Here is a 23,974-nt window from a genome sequence, read left to right as displayed (position 1 = left end):
TGTTGGCAATTAATCACCACTGTCACGGAGACCCTTCGATAACAGTTTTCTTGCAGCTATAGCATTTGCAGTCCTGTTATTATAAATCACAGGCATATACGCAGTGTTCCTGATTGGTAGCATGCCTTTTAGTCCTCATAAATATTTCAGTGTGCTGCAGCGGCTTCTCATTCCAACCTGTCTTTCCTGAGTCAGACAACTTAATACAGGTAGGGAACAGAGAAGGGGAAAAAACACACTGAAACACTTAATGATTTAGAACTTAGCATCTTCACCTCAAAATCATGTTGACTGGCATACCTCTGGACACAGAGACACATTCTGCCATTCAGAATGGGTGTGAGTACAGAGCAGCTCAAAGATTGTACGGAGGTTTGAAGTTTCTTTTTTTTTTTTTTTTTCTCTGCTTTATGCAAAATTGGACTTGGTGGGTTGGGATTAGTCATTTCAGTGAGCAAAGCTGTGTTCTCAAAAGCTGGAGATGTGCAGCAGGGAATCAGGCCCATAATGTGCATGGTTCTTGTTTTGTTTTGTTTTGTTTTGTTTTATTAACTCATGTGTTTTGTTTCCAGATGACTTGGGATAGGTTATTTATCAGTCTGGGAGCTGTTTATCTTCTGGCTAGCTTTTACAAATGCAGAAGCAGAATATACTGCTGTGGGAAGCATATTGATTTTTTGTGGGGTCTGTGCAAGTTCAGATATCTCTAAAAGATCTCTGGATTTCTACAAGATCCATTTGCAGGTGTAGATAACGGTGTTCAGTCTAGCACAGCAAGAGGGAAAACAAGATTCCGGCCTGTTTATGTCAGCGTTAGTTTTGCTGTTGACTTTAGAGAATCCAGGGCTTCATCTAGGATTTTTCAGCAGAGACATTCACGCTTGTGTTCAATTTTCCTCCCTATCCATCACTGTAAGGGAAACACAATAAAAGAGCTGAGATGTTGCATACAGACATGAAGTGGGGAAACTTTTCCTCCAAGTGTAAAAAAAATCATCTTCTCATGTTTATTCTAACTAGTGCATAGTGATTTCGCTTTTCAAAGTTGCCTTTCTGAAGTCATCATTATGTGGAAAATCAAGTCCTTCCTACCCCTCCCTGGCCCGCCAAAAACAGCATTGGTTTGTAGCAAGGAATTACATCAAATGCTCTCCTTCCTGTTCCCTCCCTGCTCCATTACAAGGTTGAGTGATGCAGCTCTTCCACAAGTTAATGCTATGTAATTGAAACACAATGTAATTGCATATCCAGTATAATTAACAGTGTAGCTTCTCCAAATAAAGTTGCTGAGCAGATGCTGCATATTTCTGTTGGGAGCTACATATTTATCACAGTCTAATTTTGTCTTTTTTGGGGAAAAAAAAAAACAACAAAAACAACACAACGCACCAACTGCCCGCAGCAGAACAAACCCACAAGCGAGTCTGCAGTGAGCAGCACTGGAGATCCAATGCACAACAAGCGCTCCAAGATAAAGCCCGATGAGGACCTCCCCAGCCCGGGCGCAGGAAGCGTGCAGGTATGGCCTTCAGCTTACAGTCATCAGCCTTTTTTTCTCACTGCTGGAGTGAAAACACACCTTTCCCCTGTTTTTAGTCCTCCTGCCCTCCTCAGAGCCTTCATCTCGTACACACACACAGCTCATGGTAGCAAGGGACTGAGTACAGGATTAAACCCGAGCAGCGAGGCCTTACTTTGCTACAGAATGAGGGCAGAGAGGAAGGAGGCTGAGGGAGAAGCATCTCTGTTGGTTCACTGAGTGCTCAACCCTCCGTTCTCCACAGAAAAGAGAACCAAAGACATTTGGGTCTTTATTCAGGATGGGATTTCCTTTTGGCAAAAATATTTATGCCACATGGACTTTTAAAGGATCGTAGCACCGAGCTGCTTTGAGGCCTTGTTGCCAGCCTGCAGTCGGCTTGCTACGCTTTCCTTACTGGTTGATGCCGCTGGTTTTAGTAAAGTGACTTGTAATTTACAGTGACGAAAGGCGGGTCAGTGAATCAGCGACTTGATCTTGTGAGAGAATCCATGAAAACATATAAAAGAAGATCCATCTAAATCCCTCAGCAGGGTTGAAATGGAGAAATAGCATGAGTTCATAACCCGAACCGAACGTTTACGTCAATGTCCTACTCTCACCCTGAGCCAGCACAAGCTGGGAGAGGGATTCACTTTGAGGAACTGAAGGTGGAGAATCAAAACCCAAAATTAAATGCTGTCTTTCCCTGCTTAGCCCTTTCATGCACATATTATGGACAAGAAAGGACTGACAAGAGGCCTGAAAATTACAAGTCTATTCTTGGAAAGACTTTTATGTGCAAAACTGTCACCGCACTAGCAATGCAAACACACTTTGGATAACTGGTGATGCGATTTATGTCCAACTGTAGTAGTAAAGACAAATTCCAGTTAATTCAACTATATTAAATAATGTCTTTTTCATTACTACTACTTGTGTATAATTAGGGCAAGTGTGCAAATATAGAGCTGCATAAATACAGGGAAAAGGAAGCAGGCCTTTACAATTTGATTTTAACTGACAAGTGAATGGGTTTTATTTTTTAGAAATTCTCTGTAGTTAATATTTCTGGGGAAGAAAAATACATTTTACACATACAGCTGACACATGGTTTTGGTTTACCAGGCCTGTTTTGAGCTTTTATATTTCGTAAAGCAGAATAACAGGGTGAACTGAGGGTATAATAATCTGTTTCCCCCTACTCTGTCATTCTTTCAATGCAGAAGTAATTCACTTCTCCTCCTCCATTTCAGAATTTCCTCTCTCCTCTCCTTATGCCTGTTTTTTTCTTCTCTCCAGGAACAGCCAGAAGGAATGACCCTGGTAAAGGAGGAAGGGGACAAAGATGAAAGCAAACAGGAGCCTGAAGTGGTCTATGAGACAAACTGCCATTGGGAAGGCTGTTCCCGGGAGTTTGACACGCAGGAACAGCTAGTGCATGTAAGTTAATGGTATTCAGGAACCGGGTTTTAAAACTATGTGACCTTTTTCATGGGGGTCAGGTTCTCTGACCCTGTGCTGAGTCAAGTTTCTTAGCTAACAGCGCTGCAAACTGGAGAGGGGTTTATGAGTTTCTGAGAATAAAGAAAACTCTGAGCCACAGTGCTTGACCTGTTCAGTCAGCTAAAGCTTAGTGTAAAATTCAATAAAGTCTTCAATAGAGATTGTAATGGCTCTGATCCTGTAAGCCAGCAAACGCTATTTTGAGTTAGAGACTTTGATAGTTATTGAGTAATAGTAAGCTGGACATGAATTATTATTAACCTTTAGCCAAGTTTGATTTTTTTCCCCAAAAGGGACTGTAACAGTAGAAATGGGCGAGTGGAGTTCTTCCCCTTCCCTAAGGGTTTGCAGCTTTTTTGTATCAATTTACTGTTCTGTGAAAACTGAATTGGATTATTTGGCTAAATACATAGAGACAGAGTTAGTTCAGTCCTTTTAGCAAAAGCAAACTGTAGGGTTCACTATTTATGCAACCATATTAGCTGTATCTGTCTTGTTTTTTCTTCCCCTCCATTTGCTGAAGGAAATTATTAGTATTTTTTAATATTGTAAGCTAGAAAATGAACCACCAAAATTCAGAATGTAACCTACCAAGTACAATACACCCACCATTTCCAACCACTTAGCTAGGAGCACCTCTTAAATGTCAATGAGCTTATCTAAATACTCTGAAAAAAAAAGGAATTCATAGTACAATTTAGAGAGGACCTTCTTCAGCAAATGATCAGTGTGTCAGAATCATATTTATTGTAGAAAAGTGTTTAATACTTTCCTGGAGATCGTGCAAAATCTGTTACATAATATGGCCAATAGTACTGAAATAACATGTTGAAAACTGTACTTTTCACCACAAATTGAAAAAAAAATAAAAATCAACCACCATATATTTCCAAACACTATGCAAAATGTTAGATTGATGCTGCAAAGCTGACTTCAGTAAATCAATGCCAGCTTTCACTTGCTGTAGTGTGACAGTCTGGTGGTGATGGAAATTATTCATCAAGTATTCAGTTTCTTATTTTTTATTGTTGGTAGTATTAGTAGCAGTAGTGACAGTAACAATAGCAATAATAATAAATTAAAGAATATCATGAACTGAACTAATGGCAAATATGTGGCCTTTTGGGGGGAATTCTTTAGACAGTTTTTATGCAAAAAGTATCCTAACATTTTGATAGGACAAAATGAAATGCGAGGAGTGGACCTTTTAATGTTTTATTATCTTTTTGGGAAGAAATTCCATATGAAAGGCTGCTGCAAAGGGTTGGACACATTTGAAAGATCAAGTGTCGGTCTTGCAATTGATTCTATGCAAACAGACTGATTGACATCATCTGGTGCTGTGCACAGGCCTGATCTTTATATCTGCTCATAATTGTAAGGCTAAGGCTTTATGATGCCTGGAAAACTGTTCTTAATATTCAGAAATGATCCCAGCAATGATGATAAATAATTTACACCAAAATATATGAAATAAAAGAGAAATTCAGAATAAAGGTGCCCTTGGAAATGAAAAAAAAAGGAAGAGGATTTTTTGAAGTTGCAGATACAAAATTTAATTGAATTCCACTGTGCTTTTTACCTAATAGCTAAAGTTTTATAGCTGCAGGTAAATTAAAGTAGGATTGTTATTTAAAAAAAAAAAAAGTGTTGTTTCTAGTGTGTTTTTCATAGCAAATCTGACAGTATTATAAAGGTCAACAGCAAGAATTCTCTAAGAAAATATATTTCCTATGGTTTTGCATGATGGCAACATCTGAAGTGGGTTTCTCCAGCTATAAACACAGGCAGAGGAAAAAAACAACAAAACAAAACCAAAAAAAAACAGGTTTCTGTGATAAAAGGAGTTCTTTTTGGCAGATTTACATATGTTATGGCATTTAAGATTATGAGGCACAACTCCCGACTTGAGACCCTGAAGACAATAGGATCATCATCCTCGTCACAACCATCACATTCAAGTAGCTCAAATCACACCGCCAGAGTCAGCGTGACTCAGTGATGGGGCCCGGCTTTGTGATTTCTTTTGCTGCTCTGGCAGCAGCCTGCTGTGTGGACTTGAGCGAGTTATCTCTGTCCAGAATTGCAAAAGGGCTCGAGACATCTAACTCTGTTTGAAAGGCTGGCCCTGCTCTGTCTCCCTCACGTTTTGTCAGCCCTTGATTGTCGCAGCCCCTTGATGCACACCTGCAGCAGCGCTGGAAATGAAGTCTGGATCTCAGTAGGGCTTCGTGGCAGAGCAGCCCCAGCTTTGCTTAAGTGTGCGGTTCTGGAAGAAAGTGTTAAGTCCCCGAGCAGTGGTTCAGTCCCTGAAAATCTTCCCACTGCTGGGGCTCATGGCCTTGTACCCAAGTACTTGTGGGTAAATCTGAGCAGATGCAAATAGCCATGGCTGCACGTTCCTCTTTGCGCTGAGCTTCTGATGTGGTGTATGCACGTGTACACCTGTGTTAGGCACAGAGAATGTGCCTCTGGTATGAGTACGTCTGTACTCAGTAATACTTACACTGCAGTAGCAGCTGGAAGCCTCGTCAAGCCCAGAGTCGTGTGGTACTCGATGCTGCTCAAATGCAAGGGAAGGAATGGCCTGGTTGTGGGCATTGGGTTGTCTTCACACTGTGATTCCAGGGAGGTGTATGTCAGGCTCTTCAATGCTGACTGGAGGTACCTGAGCTGGCTTGTGTACAGGTAGGCATGTAGCTAGGATCGTGCTATGCTTCCCAGCAGGTTCAGGGCTTTGCAGGATAATAGATACCAACCTTCACATCTTGCAGCAGGGCTCTTCTGCGTTGCCTGTGAGTGCTTTCTGACTTGCTGGCAGACTTGTCAGAGCATCAGTTAGTTGCTCCAGCAGAGACTGAAGTGGGGTTTGAAGTTAGATGCTGGACTGCCACCTGGGACATCAAAAACATGGGTAACTTTCCTGTTTTGTTAATTCTACTGAGGAGTTGTAGTCACCAAGACAGGGGCACCTGGAATAGATGAAGGCAATAAAAGGTTTAAATTGCCCTGGCAAGACTCATTCAAATGACATCTGTCAGCATCCCTGTATTCCCTGACACTCAGTGGAGATGATCTGTGTGAGCAGAGAGCTACAGCCATGTGGTCAGAAGTTGGGTGGCTTCCTGCATGTGATAGAGCACTACGTTGTATCGTGTACATACACCTTCTTGACTAAGGGTAGTCAAGTGAACTGTGAGAGAAACCAAGTGAGCTATGTAGACATTTCCAAAGGATTGCAAGAGAACCCTTTCCTGTCACCCACTCCAAAATTTGTATATTTTATGTGGAAGTATTCACAGCGTCCTTTCACCTGTACAACTGTAGCTCTCTCTTTTTCCAGCTTCTCCCTTTTCTCGGAGGAATAAGGCTACTCTTCATAGCCATGAATGTTTAGTAGGGAATCAGACCCCAAACCTCCCATGGTGCAGAACAGATTGTTGTTGCCCAAGTTTTGCTTCCAAAAGAATCAAAATTTTAGAGGAACTGCAGTGTTGAGGGAAAAGATGGAAGCCTAATTCTAGCTGCTTATTTTGTTTGTTAAAGGGTTGGGTACATTAGAATGAATTCCAGTCCCACTAGGTAGAGTGGAGCTCAGGGCATCCTTTCCTTGATACACAGTGCACACAGCTCACATTATCGGTATCATTACTCCCGTCATGTACAGGGTGAATCCACAAGCACATACGCTTGTATTTTGAAAGAAGTAAATATGGGTTTCCAGTCTTTCTGTCACATGAGGACATCATTATTACCTTTCCGGAAATTGTAGAACCTGATTTACTCTGAAAGCAAGGATAGGTGAATCAGATCCTAGCCATGTCTGCATTGCATAGTGATGTGTAATATGGCATATGTGAAACAGTAAATACAAACATACTTGTGTCTGAATATGTAGTACAGCTTTACAGCAGAAATTGCGGTCTTGGGCACAATTGTCAGCATACACTGGCATTTTTCTGCTTTATTTTCTGTGGTGAATTCCAGCTGTTATTAGTGTAAAATGTGGGCGCTGGTGAAAGTGTGTTTAGGCCTCAAGAGACAATGTTTTCTGACTGAATTTATGAACAGAACCTGTGCTGCTATGAATAAATAACTGAAAAGCTACATAAAAGAATTGTTATTGACCCACCCAGAAGGCTTTGACACCGTAATGATTTTGGTGTGGGAGCTCTTATTTCCAAGCGATACGTGCCACTTAGAATTCAGTGTGGTTAAATTTTCATGATACATACACCAAACGGCAAGGTGTTAAACCATTCACATGCCCTGCCTTATTTATAGTACCCATCCATCCTTTTTTTTTTTTTTTTCCTTTTTCCTCTTACAGTTAATAGAAAGATTCATGATTCTTCATGGTTGTCTATCTAGTGTCTGACAGTACCGACTGCCCTGCTAAAGCAAGTCACTATCTATAATTGATATCCTTCTATGGAATAGGGTACCGGCTGCAATTGAAGGGTTTGGCTGAAAGCTCTTAAATCCTGACAAGTTCTGCCCTTGTTCTGGTTCAGTCGCTGAGCTGCACAGCTGGGATCCGAGGGTTATTTGAACTTGGTGCAAAAGGGGTGCGTGTGTTTCACATTAGCAAATCACAAAGTCGGAGAGCAGCATTAGAGCCGCTGCTGTGGTCGCCTGCCAGGTCGTCTTATTTACATTGCATTGCGCTCCTGTAAAGATTGCTCACATTGCCGTTTGAACATGTGTGTTATGGATTTCTTTCTTTTCTTTCTTCTTATTAAAAAAAAAAAAAAAATCTTATTTATTTTAAAGCATCAGTTTGCTGCTGGGGTCTTTATCATTCAGCTGTTTAATTAATTTCTCTGCCCAGCGAGATATTATAATTGGGCTTAGCTGAGCTCAAGTTTGTTTTAAATATGTGATAAATGCACTTGAGCGCCCAGAAGCTAATAAGATATTGTATATTTTTATAAATCTGCTTTTTGTTGCAGTTTGTCTTTTTTTTTTTTTTTTTTCCCCAGAAATCAGTTTAGAATAAAATATTGCAAAAGGGTTAGACACTAAAGATAAAAGTTTGTTTAAGAAAATTATCCTTCAAGGAAATGACTGAAGTTATTGTTAAATATTAATACAATGGCAATCAGAAAAACGCAGTCCTGCCTATTTCTCATCCCCCTTGCTGTGTAGCCTTGATGATAATTATTTTTTTATTCAAAAACATGCTTGAAGAACTGCAGAGCTATTTTTTGTTAGTGTTTTCTCCTTAATTGTGCAGCAATAAAATTCTCTCATTGTTGTTATATTTGATTAGATGAGATCAAAAAGCCCTAAACTGACAGCGATGGTTTACACTCAGGATTTCATTTGCTGAGTTCTTCCTGCCTTTCTTCCAAGCCCTGGTGACTGAAGCACTCTCCTGGCAATCCCTGGGGCAGTCACTCTAATGCTCTGCCAGCCTCTCCTATTGCACCTCAGCCCCAATGAAAGTTTCTTGTCTTTCTCAGGTACCCATAGTAATCACAATGTGCTGAAGATACCCAGAAGAACCATTTTGAGAGGTTCTCTGAGTTGAGTTTCTGACAGTTTTTACCCTCTGCTTCTCCATAAAACCCAGGCTGTGTCCACAGGCTAGCTCAGCTCAGGTTTTCATGGAATCATAGCATGGTTTGGGTTGTAAGGGACCTTAAAGACCATCTAACTCCACCACTTCTGCCATGGGCAGGTATGCCACTCACTAGATCAGGTTGCCCAGGTCCTCATCCAGCCTGGCCTTGAACACCTCCAGGGATGGGGCATCCACAGCTTCTCTGGGCAACCTGTGCCAGGGCCTCACCACCCTCTGAGTGAATAATTTCCTCCTAACATCTAATCTAAATCTCCTCTCTTTTAGTTTAAAACCATTTCCCCTGTCCTGTCATTGTTTGAACAAAATTTGTTCTCCATCTTTTTTTTATGTTTTGCAGCATCTGTAATGATTTGGGGTGCCCTCATCACCTCGAAACACTGAAAAATGTGTTTGACTGGGAGATGGGGAGCACACTGCTCTCTGAGAGACCAGACCCTTTAGGAGCACGTCATTTTGTAGACCCGTAAATAGGGACACCTAAAGTCAATAGACTTTCGAAACCCTCCCTCATACTGCCCTTGGCTTCTTCCTCAGCTCCTCTCTCATCGGAGAAGGGCAGGTAAGGACTGGAGGGAGTTTCGCCTCTCTACACTAAAAAGGATCCAACTGCACTAAGGGAATAAGCCACTCCTTGAGATGAGAGCAGCTCCCCTGAGTAATAGCTGCAGTGACAGAGCCGTAAATGAACGGGAGAGTCACGCTTTGCCTACCCCTGAGCAGACAATGATGTGGTGCCGTTCACATTTGTGTGGGCAGGCATCTATACCTTGAAGTAGGCAATTACAAACAGCTGCCCCAGAAGGCATTAGCTATTTCTTTTCTCTTGGCTCTGGAGGTATGCTTGCAGCTCCCCATGGTACAGGTGAAGTTCACAATCCAAACGGGCTGTAGTGGCAACATCCCAGTTGCCACGTGAATTTGAATATGTGCTGGGATTTTTTATTATTATTAATATTATAATTCACAGAGGCTGTTTTCAGTGCATTTCCATTATGGTTTTATTTGGTCCTAGTGCAGTAACACAGATGCTTCATCCCGTTCAGAGTCTCATTGTGTGTGACGATGGCAGCCACTGCCCTGAAAGGTTCAGAAATGTTTCCTTTAAATTGAAAAGAGTAAGAAATAGATAAGGACATGAAATCCATTATAGTAATCTTTTTTTTTTTTTTTTTTCCCCTGACAAAAGGAGAATGTTTTACGTACAACAGCAAAGGTTTTTTGGTGGCGGTTTTATTCTATTTCATCTTACTGTTTTTTTTTTTTTTTTCTTTGCGGAGTCTGGACCCTCCCCTGTATTTGGAGAAGCAATGCTGTGTGCAAAAAAAAAAAATAAAATTCTTCGAGTGATACAAGCCCAGGGCTTGGACTGAAGGCTGGGACAATTTTGGGAAGGCAGAGAGCTGCTTTAAGGGCCAGCAAATACCATGCAAAGTTTTTCTTCAGCTTGTGTATCCCCTCAGTGTGTTTGATCTTTGTAGCTATGAGGGAGGAAGGGAGAGGAGAGAGAGGGAGAAGAGATTACACAGCAAAAGTAAATAATTGTGAGAAAGATCTGTACAGAAGTTTGTAGTGAATGTTTAATGTTTAGATTGCAAAATCTCCTCCTTGCTGTCCATTTAAAGGCCAAGTTGTAATTAAGATGCCACCTTACTGTGCTGGGTTATAGGCAGCTGAACCTGCAGCTTTAACATGTGCCAGAACAGTGGCATTTGTGGCCCAGCGGTTCATTACATCCCATCCCAAAGCTAATAAAGCTGATCTCTGCCCCTAAGTGCGTGTTCACTCTCTCTGGGTTTCCACATGGGTATCTAACACAGCCTCGTTGTCCTGAAGGATGTCTTTAACCCCCTATCAGAGGTAACCATGTCAGTGCTGGGGGGGTCTAAGGTTAAATCACCACAGACCGACCTCGCTGCTGTTTTCTCTGTGCTCCGTGGCGCACCAGTAGCCTCCAGGGTCCAACACAATCCCCGCTTGCCTTCCCAGCACATCCCCGCTCCGCACCACTGGCGTGATGCCCTCTGCCTTCCAGCGGTGTTAAAAGCCAGTGCGGCTGCCCTCTGAAGGGATCTCATTTGTTCTGGGCTTGCCCTGAAGGCCAGCTGTGCTTTGGCTGGGGTCCTCTCGAGCACTCCAGCATCAGCAGTTCCCCTACCTAGAGTCTGGCTTTTGATGAATCACAGAGGAGAAGGAAAAAAAAAAAAAAAGTGGGGATTTTTTTTTGATAGAGAAAGGTTTACAAAAAAATAAATCCACCCTAATCTGTGAAGTATTAAGAGGGGATTTAGAGAGAGAAATGTAATCATTTTTTTATATTTTAATTCCTCTGTAATTAGCATTTCTTTCACAGCATTAGGAAAACTTGTTGTTAGTCTGCTGCTGCTATGGCTACTGTTCGTGTGAATTGCCAAAGTCATTGTCTCTGAATTGGTGTCCCTGACAGAGATGGCCATGTAGTTGAAGTAACACTTCCTCCTGGCTGCTGTGGGTAGGGACTGAGCAGTGCTCCTGTGCCCGGGGAGGTTACTGCAGCCTTTGGGATTGAACTCAGAACCAGCAGGCACTTTAATGTGAAGGCCGCGCATGACAGCGAGCAAGGCCTGGTGGCTCTGTGTGGTTTCAGTCACAAAACACTTTTCAGATGGTCTGTGGACATACCCATTTATTTAGTGTTTATTTGCCCTGACAGCTGAGCTAGTGAGCTCCTCCAGGTTAGTGATGTTCCATGGGTGGCTCCCAGTTTTTTGGGGCAGTGTAGGATAAGAAGCTGGCAGCTGAGTCCCAGGGGAGACTGTGCTGCCTGAGTGATGAAGGCACAGACAGAAGCAAAGCTGCAAAGTGAGCTGGTTCTTCAGCTCTTGACTCTGGGTGGCGTATCGTGTAGAAGAGAGGAAACAGAAATCGTAGCCTGCTGCTTTTGCTGCCTGGGAGCTGCAGGGAAGGTTGGACTTGTGCACTGACAGATACCGTTCAGCCCTGTCCAAAGGTAAAGCATATTCCCCTGGACAGAGCTGCCATTTCTGTGCAGGTTTTTCCTGCTGTGCTACTGCTGACCAAGTGATTTGCTGTTATGTAGCTTATGGTGGCGAACCAGTGGAACATCTACAGCAAGCTTCCTGGAGGCCTCTGTTCTGCATGATGTGTTTCTGCACTGCTTTTATCACCCACCTCAAGAAGAGTAGGATTTTATCTTCATATCTTTGTCACAAGTGCCATGTTCTCCCCTCTTAGCCACCCATATTGTACCCAAAATGTTTTGCCCATGGAAACCTGGTGCCTGGAAGAGCTGAAATCCATGAGTGCAGGCACAGCTATTGCATGTGGAAGCTATTGCAGGTGGACATGCAGACAGAAGTGGCAGACCAGCATGTGCAAGTGAAGGCAGGGCTGGGCAATCTGCATACAGGCTCAAGTGTGGATTCTGCATTTGGTTTTGAGGGCTGGGCTGTGTGGATTCATTTTTGCAGCCTCTTTTGCTTGTGTAACCTCTTACTGAAAAAAAAAAAAAAAGAGCATACAAGTCTTTTATCATGGTTAACCAAATTTAATGTTTTTCAGTGGTCAAACTTTCATGTGAGTGTGACTTTTCTTCAATGTGCCTAATCTATAAAATGAATGGGTGGTGTTTTGGTCAGGAGTGGGTCCTCTGGTGGCTTGCACTGTAGGTATGAGGTCTGCCTATGCCATTCTTGCGTGTATCGCAGGGCTGAGATGCTGCAGTTCTCTGTGAGATAAAGTAGTCAAGCTGAAAATGAAACAAAGCTCTAACTGTATCCCTCCTTGTGTTTAGCAGAGATAAACTACAGTGGAGTCTCAGTGCTGCTCCGTTTGGCTTCTGGCAGCAGCTTTAATTGGTAAAATGCAGATTTTTTTTTTGATCAAGAGAGGATTATTCTTGTTATCAGTCTGGAGCATCTTATTTCAAGATGAAAAGACTTTGCTGAATTACAGATGCCAACATTTTTACAAAGCACTTTGGCGATTGACATCTCAAAGAGAAAGTATGATTTATTAGCCTATAATGGCTAACACTGAGCACTGGGCTAGGTCCCACTGATTTGTAAAATTGCTTAATATGAATTGCCTTTTTGTGTAATTCAAGCCCCTGGTTTTTCAAATAAACTTAGAATATAAATTGTATGAAATGTTACATATCTGGAAAGGGAAAAGAGGAATGGGGCTGTGTGGCTAAAAGAAAAGAAAAAGAGAGAGAAGAGAAAGAAAGAAAAGGAAGGAAGGAAAGAAAGAAAGAAGAGGAAAAAAGAGAGAAAGAAAGAAAAAGAAAGACCTACTTCTAAATCCGTCTTGGTGGTGCTTTTTTACAGTAGTTTGGTTGATATGTTGGCAGGGTAAAGATTAATAACAAGCCTTGTCGCTATCAGTACCTGCTTGTCGATTCTCTGTAACAGGGCTGTCTGTTCAGCATGGAAATTATTGATTAAATAAAAATTGCTATTAGATTGTGATGTGATCCATAATCACAAACAATGGTGGACATTCCTCTTTCAGATCCCAAGCCATGCATCAAGTTTTTCCTCGCAGTAATTTATATTGTGCTGACACTCGCACCCATTAGGCTTTTATCCTTTCCTACATGTGTCAAGAAAGCACTAAAAGAAAGAACAGCAGCAGCACAGCGCCAGGTAGGAACTCTCTAAATTTTCGGAGAGAAGCACAGTGTAGCTAAGCCCATCCTTTGCTCCTAGTTAGCACCTTACCCCAGCAGTGGGCAATATCCCTTGAATTCAGGGACCTTTTTCTGAGTGTTTTCAGTGAGAGCAAGTGCTTGCTCCACAAGTATTTGTACATAAAATGCTCACTGCCTCTTTTTGCTTCTGTTAATCCCTTGGCACTGGTTTTGTTTATGATCTTTGTTTAAGGTGCACCCATGTCAGGATGATGTGGAAGGGGGGTACAGCCCAAGAGATGAAATACTTTTTGTTTGTTTTTTAATATTCTGGAGTGTCAAGGACAAACGAGTTTCTGATATTTATTTAGTTCTGATGCTTCCTAATTCGAGGAATTCGGGATCAGAGGGCTTCATTTAAGACTGCGTCACTTTAGGCCGAGTTAATTAAAAAGATAAAATCTCACTCTTCTTTTCCCAGCACATGTGAGCACAGTACCAACTTTCTGCCTCCTGTAAGAGACTTTGTCTCAAACTAGTGGAAACTTAGTCAAGATTTTTTTTCAGAGTTTGGCCATTTATAGGAATTATGCTCACACAGCTTCTCTACCACTTTTTCTCAAAAGTCCTTAAAAATGAATGCAGCAAAACTGGCCAAACCCATCTTGCCTGGCTACGAGGGAGAGACATTTCTGTAGCTCTGAACTGCAGATTGCTGCTAGTTCCTACCAGAACTAGGCAGAAATACTAAAAGAGTTTTGTAGCTCTGTACATGAGCTGAGAATATAGCAGTTTAAAATATTATGGGTACATGGTATTGTGTTTTTTTTTCTTACTGTAATTTTTTTTAAAAGTTAGTAGAGTTAAGGCTTTATCCCCTTCACTGTTATCAGTGCTGATTACTATACTATGTATATTTCTGTATTTCGTTAATGTTGAGACATCTTTTGCACGTCTTTCTTGTGGGTAAAGCATTTCTAATACTGCCACAGACAACCAAGAAAATCCTACCTGCAGTATTTGACAGTTTGCCACATTACACTCAGCCTAAAGAGCATTTAACAATAACCTTAGCTTGCTTCATTATGCGGGGCACAGACAAAGTTTTCAGGCTTGGTCACTGTCACTTAAATCAAGAGACCACTTCATTCTGCAAAGCTGGAGCATGTGCCTTGCACACCTCGCCTCTGGTGCAGCCACTTTCTCTGTGTGGATCAGAGCCAAGGGATTACCAGCCAGGAAATTAATTGCCAAGGGGATTCCGACACTTACGGTTAGTAAAAAAAAAAAAAAGAAAAAAGCCTGAACAAAGAAGTGTGGTTTATATCACACTCTGAAGGCGCCAGGCACTAGCTCAGATAGGTTTTGGATGAGGGAGAGTTGCAAAGTTGCAGGCTTCTCGCTGAGGCTGCCCTTTGGTTTTCTCCTGCAGACTTGGGGGCTTGACTGCCAGCGCAGGTCTTCCCCTTCAAATGGCGCCAGCTTGGTACATGGAAGATGAGATGGATCTTTGAGATAAACCAGACTGTTTAGGATTGATTTTTAGTTACCAGAAGCACCTGTTAAGTTCACTGCGAGTAAATTAAAGTTGGTGTGCGGAATGCAGGACAGACAGAAAATTGGCTTCGGCTCTTTCCTAAGTGTGTTAGGTGATACCGCCTTGTTCTACTATAAGCTCCTACTCAGTTTTCATTCCAGTTGCTCCAACATAGGGCTGTAGTCTGGCTACAACACAGTGCCTGTGGTACGTACAAGAGAATAGAAAATGTTATCCCATGGCACAAGAGAGGTAAATGAATATCAAGGAAAACCAACTTCTAACATATGATAGAGACCTGTGCTAACCCTGACTCTGCTGCGATGTGGCTGGGATGCCCAAGCCTAACAAGGGTGTGAAAGATAAATTCTAAATGGATGTTCAATGGACAAAAGCCAAGGGGGGTCTCAGAGGAGCAATAAACTGTTGTGCATGCCGAAGTTTGTTAGAAATGTTTCGTAGAGATACTAGAAAGGAAGAGCCCCAAATATCTCCTCCAATTGTTGTGATGTCATGGCTGCAACACAGTGCTGCTTGTTACCCACTGATGCATTAATTCTGCCAGCATTTCCTCTGTGATGAAACAAACAGTAAAACATGCATTACCTAGTGAAGATTTTGATAACGCTTATCACTGCCAGAATTTTTCTTTCTAGATTCTGTGAAAAGTGTTGGGTGTTTTTAAGTCACTGTATTCCCAGCTTTCTCAAAGTTTTTTTTTGATGCATTTAATCGTGAAAAGTGGATCAGGCATTATCTCCTAATCTAACCCGCAGCTTTCTTAGATTATATATAAGGAGACATCTCTGTGTATTTGTTGAAATAAATCCCTCTATTCAAGACTGCCTCTCTGCAAACAAAGTATTGATATTTTTATTGTATAGGCAATTTGAATGTGTTCATGCAGTAAGCACAGAGCTCTCAAAAATAATAAAATTAAAAAGACTTACTGATTTACACAGGTAAGTTCCGCTGAGAAGTATATTTTCTTTCATTTCAAGTGTATCAGTGTTAGTTATGCTGTAATCAAAGTATTAAGAGCAGAAGAAAGTGTGTGGTTTTACAAAATCTGGTCCAATATTTTTTCTAAACGAATTTCATACTGTTCAGCAAGTCCTGTCTACTTAGTCTGCTTAGTGTTACTAGCTGTATGTTTAATACACCCTGAGGAGTAGAGTCCATTTAACTGTCTGACATTTACCTTGCTATTCCACCCCATTAGGAGCACAGTCTTTTCCATTAAAAAAAAAAATATATATAGTTTTGTTGTTTTTTGTTTTTGTAAGGGATCAAGTATTTTGCAAATCCTTCTGTGTAGATGGATGACCCACTGTACCAGACTGGGAGTTTGCAAGTCTTCAAAATCTTATTAAAATGATACTTTTTGACTTTTCCTTATTCTGTCTTGCTATACCCTTTCATAGATTTATAAGTTGGCTCATGAGATTAAGTGGTTTGTCTCTGCTAATACAGAATGATATAAAACTGCTATATTGCATGCTAACATTTTAACTCAAAGAGCCTGTTGGTACTAACCTGCTTGCAGCCCATTTCCAAAACTGGGCACTGAAAGGCAGTATAAATTTTAACAGATTTTTGTTATTAAAGCCATACAATTTCTGTAAAATAGCTCTGGCTTTATATATTCATTTTGTGTACTACAGTTCTTGGGATATTTTGCTGGGTTCTTTTTTACTTGCATTTCTTTCTGCTCTAGGCATCTTTACTATTGAGCATTTATTTCTTGGCTCCACCAGTCTGGTCTGGAATGTAAAGGTTAGAAATCTCTTCCCATTTTATTTTCTTGTTAACATGCCCTATTTTAAAGGAAAATGTTATTACTTTGAGCATAGTTTGAACCCGCTGCTCAATAACTAAGTATAAGAGCTGCTAAAGCCCCACTCCTGCAGAGAGCTCAGTGTGGTTGGACCCATTCGACTTTAACAGGCTCTGAGCCCCCATAAGAGCCCATGTGAGCAGAGCAGCTCACAGAATCGAGATCTCATCTCAGCTAGGAGCAATGGCTGGAATTTATCAAAGCCAAACAATACAGGGGGAGAATAGTTAATTTCAGGTTTAATATATACAGCAGGTCTGATTTCCATTGAAGTCAGATGAGTTATGGTGGCAGGAAGGAGGCCTATAGACTTTCGTCTTCTGCAGCAATGTGGGAAAACATCTGAAGTATGTAGTACTTCTACCTCGTGTGCTGATGTGCCTCTTGCAAAACTGAGCTGGCATTTTCCTTCTTCATGCCATTTGCAAATACGATGAAATATTGTAGTGTAATGCTTCTTATGGTGACTTCCTTCTGCAGTGTGCTAGCAGCAGGGCTTTCTATGCCAGTAAGAAAAGCCCAGATTTAGGCTTTTAAGTGTGTTACACTAACACCTGTACTAGTGCAAAGAACTGAGGTGTTTATGTAGACATATATATATATATATATTTAAGGTAAGTCCTGTTTTTCTTGTGTGTTTTTGTTAAAGAGTGCACACAGCTGTGTGTGAGTTCAGGACTGTAACGAAGGAAGTCAGCCATTACTCACATTGGATACTGCCTGTGAGGAAGTTCCAATGTGAGGGTTTTAAACTTGGTTTTCGTGGAAATTCTCTAGCAGTTGCATGCAAAATCAATTTTTATCCCTAAATGCAAAGATCATGAAGCAGAAAATTTTGAACTTGAGCCTCAGGTAGTTTTCTGTCCTCCCATATTCAGTCACTTGCAGAAGGTAACAGGCAGCGTATTTTCTATGCAGCATTCACAGATAATGTGAGACCTGCTGAAGGGTAGGTTTTCAGTTTTTACCTTCTTCCCCATCCAACTGCAGGAAAAACTCTGCCCTTGTTCGTACACTACTGTTTTGACTAGATTGAGAGAGGAATGTGTAACTGATGTCTGGGGGAGCGTGGAGCTCCTCTCTTGTAAGGCTGCAGCAGGAGGAGGCTTTGTGCCTCCCAGCAGTCATGCCACAGAGCTGTTTCCTGAAGGCAGGAATTGTTCTTGCGTCTCACCCTGTAGCATTTGGGTCTGTAGCCAGCTCACAGCCTGTGGGGAGAGCTCATGTGCATGTGTGACAGAGAGAAAAAAGGCAGGGAAAGAATGAAGGAAAGCAGGCAGAACAGGCTGAAGATCATCAGTGCAGGGCTAGGTATAGGACTTGGAAGCAGACCACCTTCTGTCACTGCTGCATTGTAAAGGCCAACAGCAGTCACATCACTTGGTCAGCAGTGGGTTTTAAATCTTTTAGCAAGTGGCCTTTCTTTAGACTCTTCTTCCAGCCCTATCCTTATGAGCCCAGCTTGAATGCTCCTTCATTACTGCAGAGTTTCTCCCTCTTCCCTCTTCTTTTCTCTTTGCTAGTCTGTCTTGAGTCTCTTGGTTTATGCTGCAGGCACCAAATTAACCTAATTTGTATCATATGAACTTTACACCAAAGACGGGTAACTCTTAAATGTGGATGCAATCTGGGGACCTAAATGGTAAGAGCATAAGAAATATAAAGTAAAACTGAGCCAAACAGGGGTATGTTAAATCATTGTTCTTAAAGTGGTTTCTGCAATATCTAAACTCTCGTTGAAGGTGAAGTTTGTAATGGGGTTCTACCTTTAAGGCTGCCTTATCCAAAAGGGATGACCCTGCAGCAAAAGGCTTTCTTTTGCCCAGGTCTTGTAGCTTAGCCATTACACGTTCAGCACAGCTCTGTACCTGTGCAGGCAAACGTGCACAAGGAGAACCACGAAAGATGCTGGAGCTAGTGGAAGATGGAGGAGAGTCGTTCGCACAGCGGGGTGGAGCACGTAATACAGAAAATTGATCACCAGGGAGCACTGTGGTGGAAGCAACCAAGAGGGCAGCCAGAGTAGAAAAGTAATGCACACAGTGGATGGGTTAGGGCAGAGTGGTTGGGAGAAATGCCATGGGCAGACAGCTTGCAGCTGGCCCCTTTTACCCTTGTAGGAGCAGTGGGGATGTCTCTTCTTCCCTATGCCCCAAGTCATCCTCACAGTCATCCTGTAACATCTTTCTTCCCTTCAACAGCAGTTCTCAGGAGAGGAGGGCATAACCTTGGAAGGCAGAGACATAACCATAGCATCCCTGTTGGAGGACAGCTGACTTGAGCACCTGCTTCATGGTTTCTGCTTTCCGTGCATTCACTTCTCTGCCACAGCTCTCTCACGCGGATGCAACTAGCCCTGTCCTTCCACATGTCACAGAGAGAGAGGGGGGGACTTTTTTTTTGGTTCATTAACATCACAAAATATGGAAGCTGTGATACCCTGTTTAAAGTAGGGCAAATGCAAGACAGAGCATCAGTGCTGGAGGAACTTGCAAGGCCTAGTTATCAGCAGCATGTTCTGAAAAATTACTTCCATATACTTGGAAAAAAGAATAAAGAAAGCATGAATTCCTCTAACATGCCAGTTTCACCTATTAACCTCCCAGCTACTAATACAAGAATGCAACTTTCAAGAAAGCGATGGCACTTGATTTTTAGACAGAGTTATGGAAGGCAACATCAGAGAAGAAACAAAGCTGAGAGTCATCAAAGCATCTTTCCTACTGCTGTAAAAGTGGAATGATTAATATCCACGACATTTATGTTGATGTTCTGGCAGAATCTCATTTATTAAATTTTCAGTTTTAGGAAATAAAGATGCAGTTTTTGCCCATTGCTTTACAGCTGCATGCTTTTACACAGGAAATCAAGAGAGAGCTGTAAAACATTGCCCTTGATGGAGCTGCATGTTACTGCTAACAGACTTAACTGTGCCGTATATGTGAATATATGTGTATTAAATGAAACAAGAACAAGATGTGATGTTATTGGGAAAGAATCCTCACAATATCCCATAAGTTCCATTCCCTCCACAAAATATCTAAAAGCCTACCAAAAAGCTGTCCAAAACCTGGAAACATAGACACAGCCTAAGAGAGCTGGTTCTCAGCCTGACGAGCAAGCTCTGTTTTCTCTGCTGGTATTATAGCATATCCATACTGTATAACTACTACATCAGAGATTAAAAGAAGGTCATGCTGTATTACGAACCGCTGCCTTTATTTTTAGGATTAGATAACTTTTCTCTTCTTTTCCTCCCCACTGATTCTCTTTATGTCCTAAGGGCAGATCCTTTCTCTTGGGTCAGGAATGTAATAAGGCAGGTTTTCCTCTCTCCAGGATATTGTGTCTGTCTCACTGTGTTTAAATTGCCACAGAAAGCTCTTCTGAGCAAAATACAGTATTTTCTTTGTACAGGAGCCAACGATTGACGTATCCTTGGGGACTTCTCTGTCTTTAGCATTTAAACATACAAGTTGGATATGTTTAACCTATTGATAGGCAACAGAGACAACTACAGAATTTATTGCAGGAGAACAAAAGGAGAAGCAGAATGAAAACATTTTTTTATTTATTTTTTAACTAGTGGATTGAGAACTTTTGTTGCTGTTGTTAGTGTAGAGAAATGAAGAAAAATAATCAGACCTATATTTTCAGCTGAAACAGGGAGGCGAGAAGAAAACAGTCCTGCTGGGTTTTGTCCTTTGAATTAGCATATTCCTATCTGTTAGTAATACAGCGTCACATTTAGAGAACAAGAGTTCTCCAGGCCCGTGTGTAAGATCCTGCAGCATCTGGAGTCAAAAAATGACTCTTACAAAAGGAGTAGTAAACTTGTAGAAAACTGCACAAAATGCAATTTTTTATTAATTTTTAGTAGTTTGACTTATTAATTTTTAGTAGTTTGACTGCTCTCATTCCTTCTGCATTCCTGGCTTCCAAAGTTAAATAGCCCATGAGACAAGAACAACCACTTTCTGTGTCTTGCCCTGACCCCAGATCTTTAATACATTTTAAAATATGGCTGTAGACCTTGTCTTCCCAGTGGCAGCTGTGCTAGCCAAAGACAGCTGTTGGCCCCAACTGTTTGTTGCATCTCCAATAGACGCATGGTTCCCCTGTCTGTCCTTCATGTAGGAATGCTCCTTCAGACATCGCAGTCAGAATGAGCCATATTAGCCCAAGCCATTCGGACCAAGGTGAATCAGGAATTTATGAGCTGTTGAGGCACTGAAGTTGGATGTGCAGCAACTTCTTCCTAGGGAAAGGTGATGAGCTGCTATGGGGCAGAAGATGTTGTGCTTCCCCACTGTAAGCATTCAGCACCAGCATCTTTTCCTGGGGCAGAATACGTAAGTTGGGAAGACAACATATTTTCCTTCTACATAGCATTATACTCCACACCTGTGTGGAAACGTGGTGCTGGGTGAAAAAAGAGAGATAAAAGTTTGCTTGGTTGAGGTGGAGAGGTTCCTGATGGGCTGTCCAAATAATTTTGTAGTGTAGGCAGCCACCTTTGAATACAGATGTGCAAGATGGGAACCATCTCTCAATCTCCTTTCCCCACTTACCTTTTTTTTCTTACTGTTTCCGTCCTTTCTTCCACCTATTGGTTTCTGTGCTGTCTTTTTCTAGCGCCTGGCATCCCCTTCCATCTACTTCTGCAGGCTGTCTTAAGTTATAAATCATCATTATTTTTCAGTTGATTCAGGCTTCTAATTTTGATCCCTCTCTTTCTTCACTGACTGCTGTTGCCAGTTCTCAAGGGACAGAGACAGGAATCCAGAGCAGCACAGGAATAAATGAGCTTCAAGTGTGAATTCAGCTGCAATGCTGGCTGACGCCTAATTTTTCCTTGCAATTATGTATTAGGTCACATACAAAGAGTTCATATATTAAGTCTGTTAAACTGTGTAAGTTATATTCCCTATTTTCCACATCCTTTGCAACTCTCTGAAATAACGCCTTTTTGACTGAAACTTCTTTTATTTGGTGAGTTGATTATTTTTCTTAATGGAATGAATAAAACCTTTCTAGTCATGCTGGAGTTATAAACACTTGTGCCACATATTTAGTTGTACTATTAAATAAGTCGCACTCCTCTCTCATATGTAATCCCAAAATATCTGACTGCTGACCTGTGGTCTGCCACTAGTCCACATCGAGGTTGACATTCATGACCAAATCTTGGGGGAGAGCAGGGGGCTTCATTTGTTTGTAGTGGAAAACTTTTAAAATTAATTATTGAGGTTGAATGACAAGATCAAACACCGCTGAGTGAGGAGTTCAGTGTGTGTGCAGACACAGTGTTTAGTCCATTCATTATACACAGAGGAAATTGCTGGGCAGTGCTTTAAAGATCCAGCTGATTTTAACTGTGGGTATTGCGTTTCAGCAAAGGTGTCAAGATTGTCAAGGCACTGAGCTGCTTTGGGCCAGATCGGGGGACTGTATAAATTGTCATGTTGCTAATTAGCATTAGTAAATATCTGTCACTAGAGTATTTCTTAAATCTTCTATAAAGTATGCAAGACAGCTGCAAGGACTCTAGTGGAATATGCGTCCAAAGGAAAGGAAGCAGGAGTGGAGATAGTTATCTGAGCTTTTCCACAGGCATGTGCCTATGCAGAAACGCTGAGTTCTTCATGTATAACTATGGCTTTGACTTGGCTTTAGGAACTGAAAGCGGCTTAGGCACTTATGCCACCGTAAGGCTTTAAAGCAGCTTAAGTGCTTCTTCTGTCTTAGGAACTAAAAATGACTTAAATACTTATGCCACCCTAAGGACACAAGGTCAAAAGCATACTCTTGTGGTTGTTTAACCTGGTTGTGTCTGCAAATGATCTTTAGTAGGGGAAGGACAGAAGGGATCCATACCTATTTTCCAGCAGATAAGAGGAAATTAAAATGCATGCATTGTTCTAACAGAGTGTCACAGAGGTTAGCAAGAGACTCGATTGCAGTGATTGGAATGTGTCTGAACAGTCTGCTGGGGATTTCACTCTACAGAGATGCAGTTTTTTTGCCTCCTCACAATGGGATTTCTATTGTTGCAAGGTATTTCCTGCCTCACCAGGACCTCCTTTATACCCTGACTTCTTTACAAAGCTTTTGTCTGTCCATCTTGCCATGGATCATGGAGTTAATCTTTATCGAGATGTTAATGAGATGGTAGGGAGGCCTGGCTGATGTCATCTCTTAGTTGCCTGACTACCTAAAATGGTATCGAGGAGCAGTGATGAGCCGTGGATTGCATCCCTGGGGAGCAGGCAAGCATGGGTACTTGCTTAAGTGCTGCCCTGTCACTTTGCTGAATGATGATGCTCTTTTTACAACTGCTCATCCATCTCAGGAAGCTGTGTGGGTCGAGGACCTCAACAGTATGCATACTGCTCAGGAAGGAGCAGCTACTTTCAGTGGGAATCAGAAATCTAAATACTTCAGTGCATGTAGTTTAGGTTTTACTTTTCCTGAGCCTTAAGTCTCCATCTCTAGTGTGGCTGCAGTAGCAGATACTATTTCCCAAGGTTTGTTGTTAGGAGAGAGAAATTAACAAGTATGAGGCCTTCAGGTGCTTTGTAAATGGTCTCAAGTAACTATCCAAAGAGAAAGAGCGATCTGTACTTACATCTACACAGGGTTAGGGAAGTCTGAATGCTGTTATGCCAGGTCTGGTTAGCTCTGGTGTACTTCGTACTGTTCTGGCCAAGGAGGTGAGCTCTGGCCTAGAAGAGGTGAAGAGCAGGGCTGGGCGGACTGCTGAGGTGGGACAGGATAGCACAGTCCTGGAAGCAGCAATGACGAACATAGGCACAGAGTGACAGGCACAACGCGGGGACTTCCACACCTCGAGCCAAAGCAAGGTAGGAGACCAGGAGCAAGGACTTGGTCATCCTAGCGAAGACCAGAGGGCACCAGTTCATTTAATCCAGCAAGTGAAGGCAGAGAGGAGAGTGTAGTCTGTAGATTACTTGGGGGTGAGCTATGAAGAGAAATAAATACCATGCAGGGACGTAGCTGTTTAAGCTGAAGGGTAGCTTTGGCACAAGAACAAATGAGTATAAATTGGCCGCGAATAAATCGAAGCTAGAAATGAGTTGCTAACCAGCAGAGGAGTGAGTTCCTAGAGCAGCTTTCCACTGGGGACAGAGGGAGCAGAGTACCAGCACAGAAGATGAAGCTTGCTGGGTTCATGAACAGGATTGCACACAGTGGAGCTTGCCATAGCAGGGTGGGCTTGATGACCAGGAAGCCCCCTCCTGTTTCTAACTGTACAAATCTCCATCCCCTCTGCAAAACATGTAAATAGGAGTGTTCCCTGCGGGACCGACAGGTCAGGGACAACTAATCCCCTTCCAAAC

General features: G+C 42.0%; 1 protein-coding gene across 4 annotated transcripts in view; it reads left to right on the top strand.

Annotated features, from left to right (window-relative positions):
* Positions 1–23,974, top strand: part of GLI3 (GLI family zinc finger 3) — a 217,507-nt gene that overhangs the window by 172,302 nt on the left and 21,231 nt on the right. For 3 of the 4 annotated variants that reach the window (XM_005014945.6, XM_027451339.3, XM_021269134.4), the window contains 2 exons: positions 1,403–1,519; positions 2,822–2,962. In XM_005014945.6, coding sequence (XP_005015002.1) covers positions 1,403–1,519; positions 2,822–2,962 — 258 coding nt within the window. The remainder of the gene's footprint in view (positions 1–1,402; positions 1,520–2,821; positions 2,963–23,974) is intronic. The other variant, XM_027451340.3, reaches the window with a different exon arrangement.

The sequence above is a fragment of the Anas platyrhynchos genome, chromosome 2, assembly GCF_047663525.1.
Source record: "Anas platyrhynchos isolate ZD024472 breed Pekin duck chromosome 2, IASCAAS_PekinDuck_T2T, whole genome shotgun sequence".
Classification (NCBI taxonomy): domain Eukaryota; kingdom Metazoa; phylum Chordata; class Aves; order Anseriformes; family Anatidae; genus Anas; species Anas platyrhynchos.
This window is presented reverse-complemented; position numbering and strand designations above follow the sequence as displayed.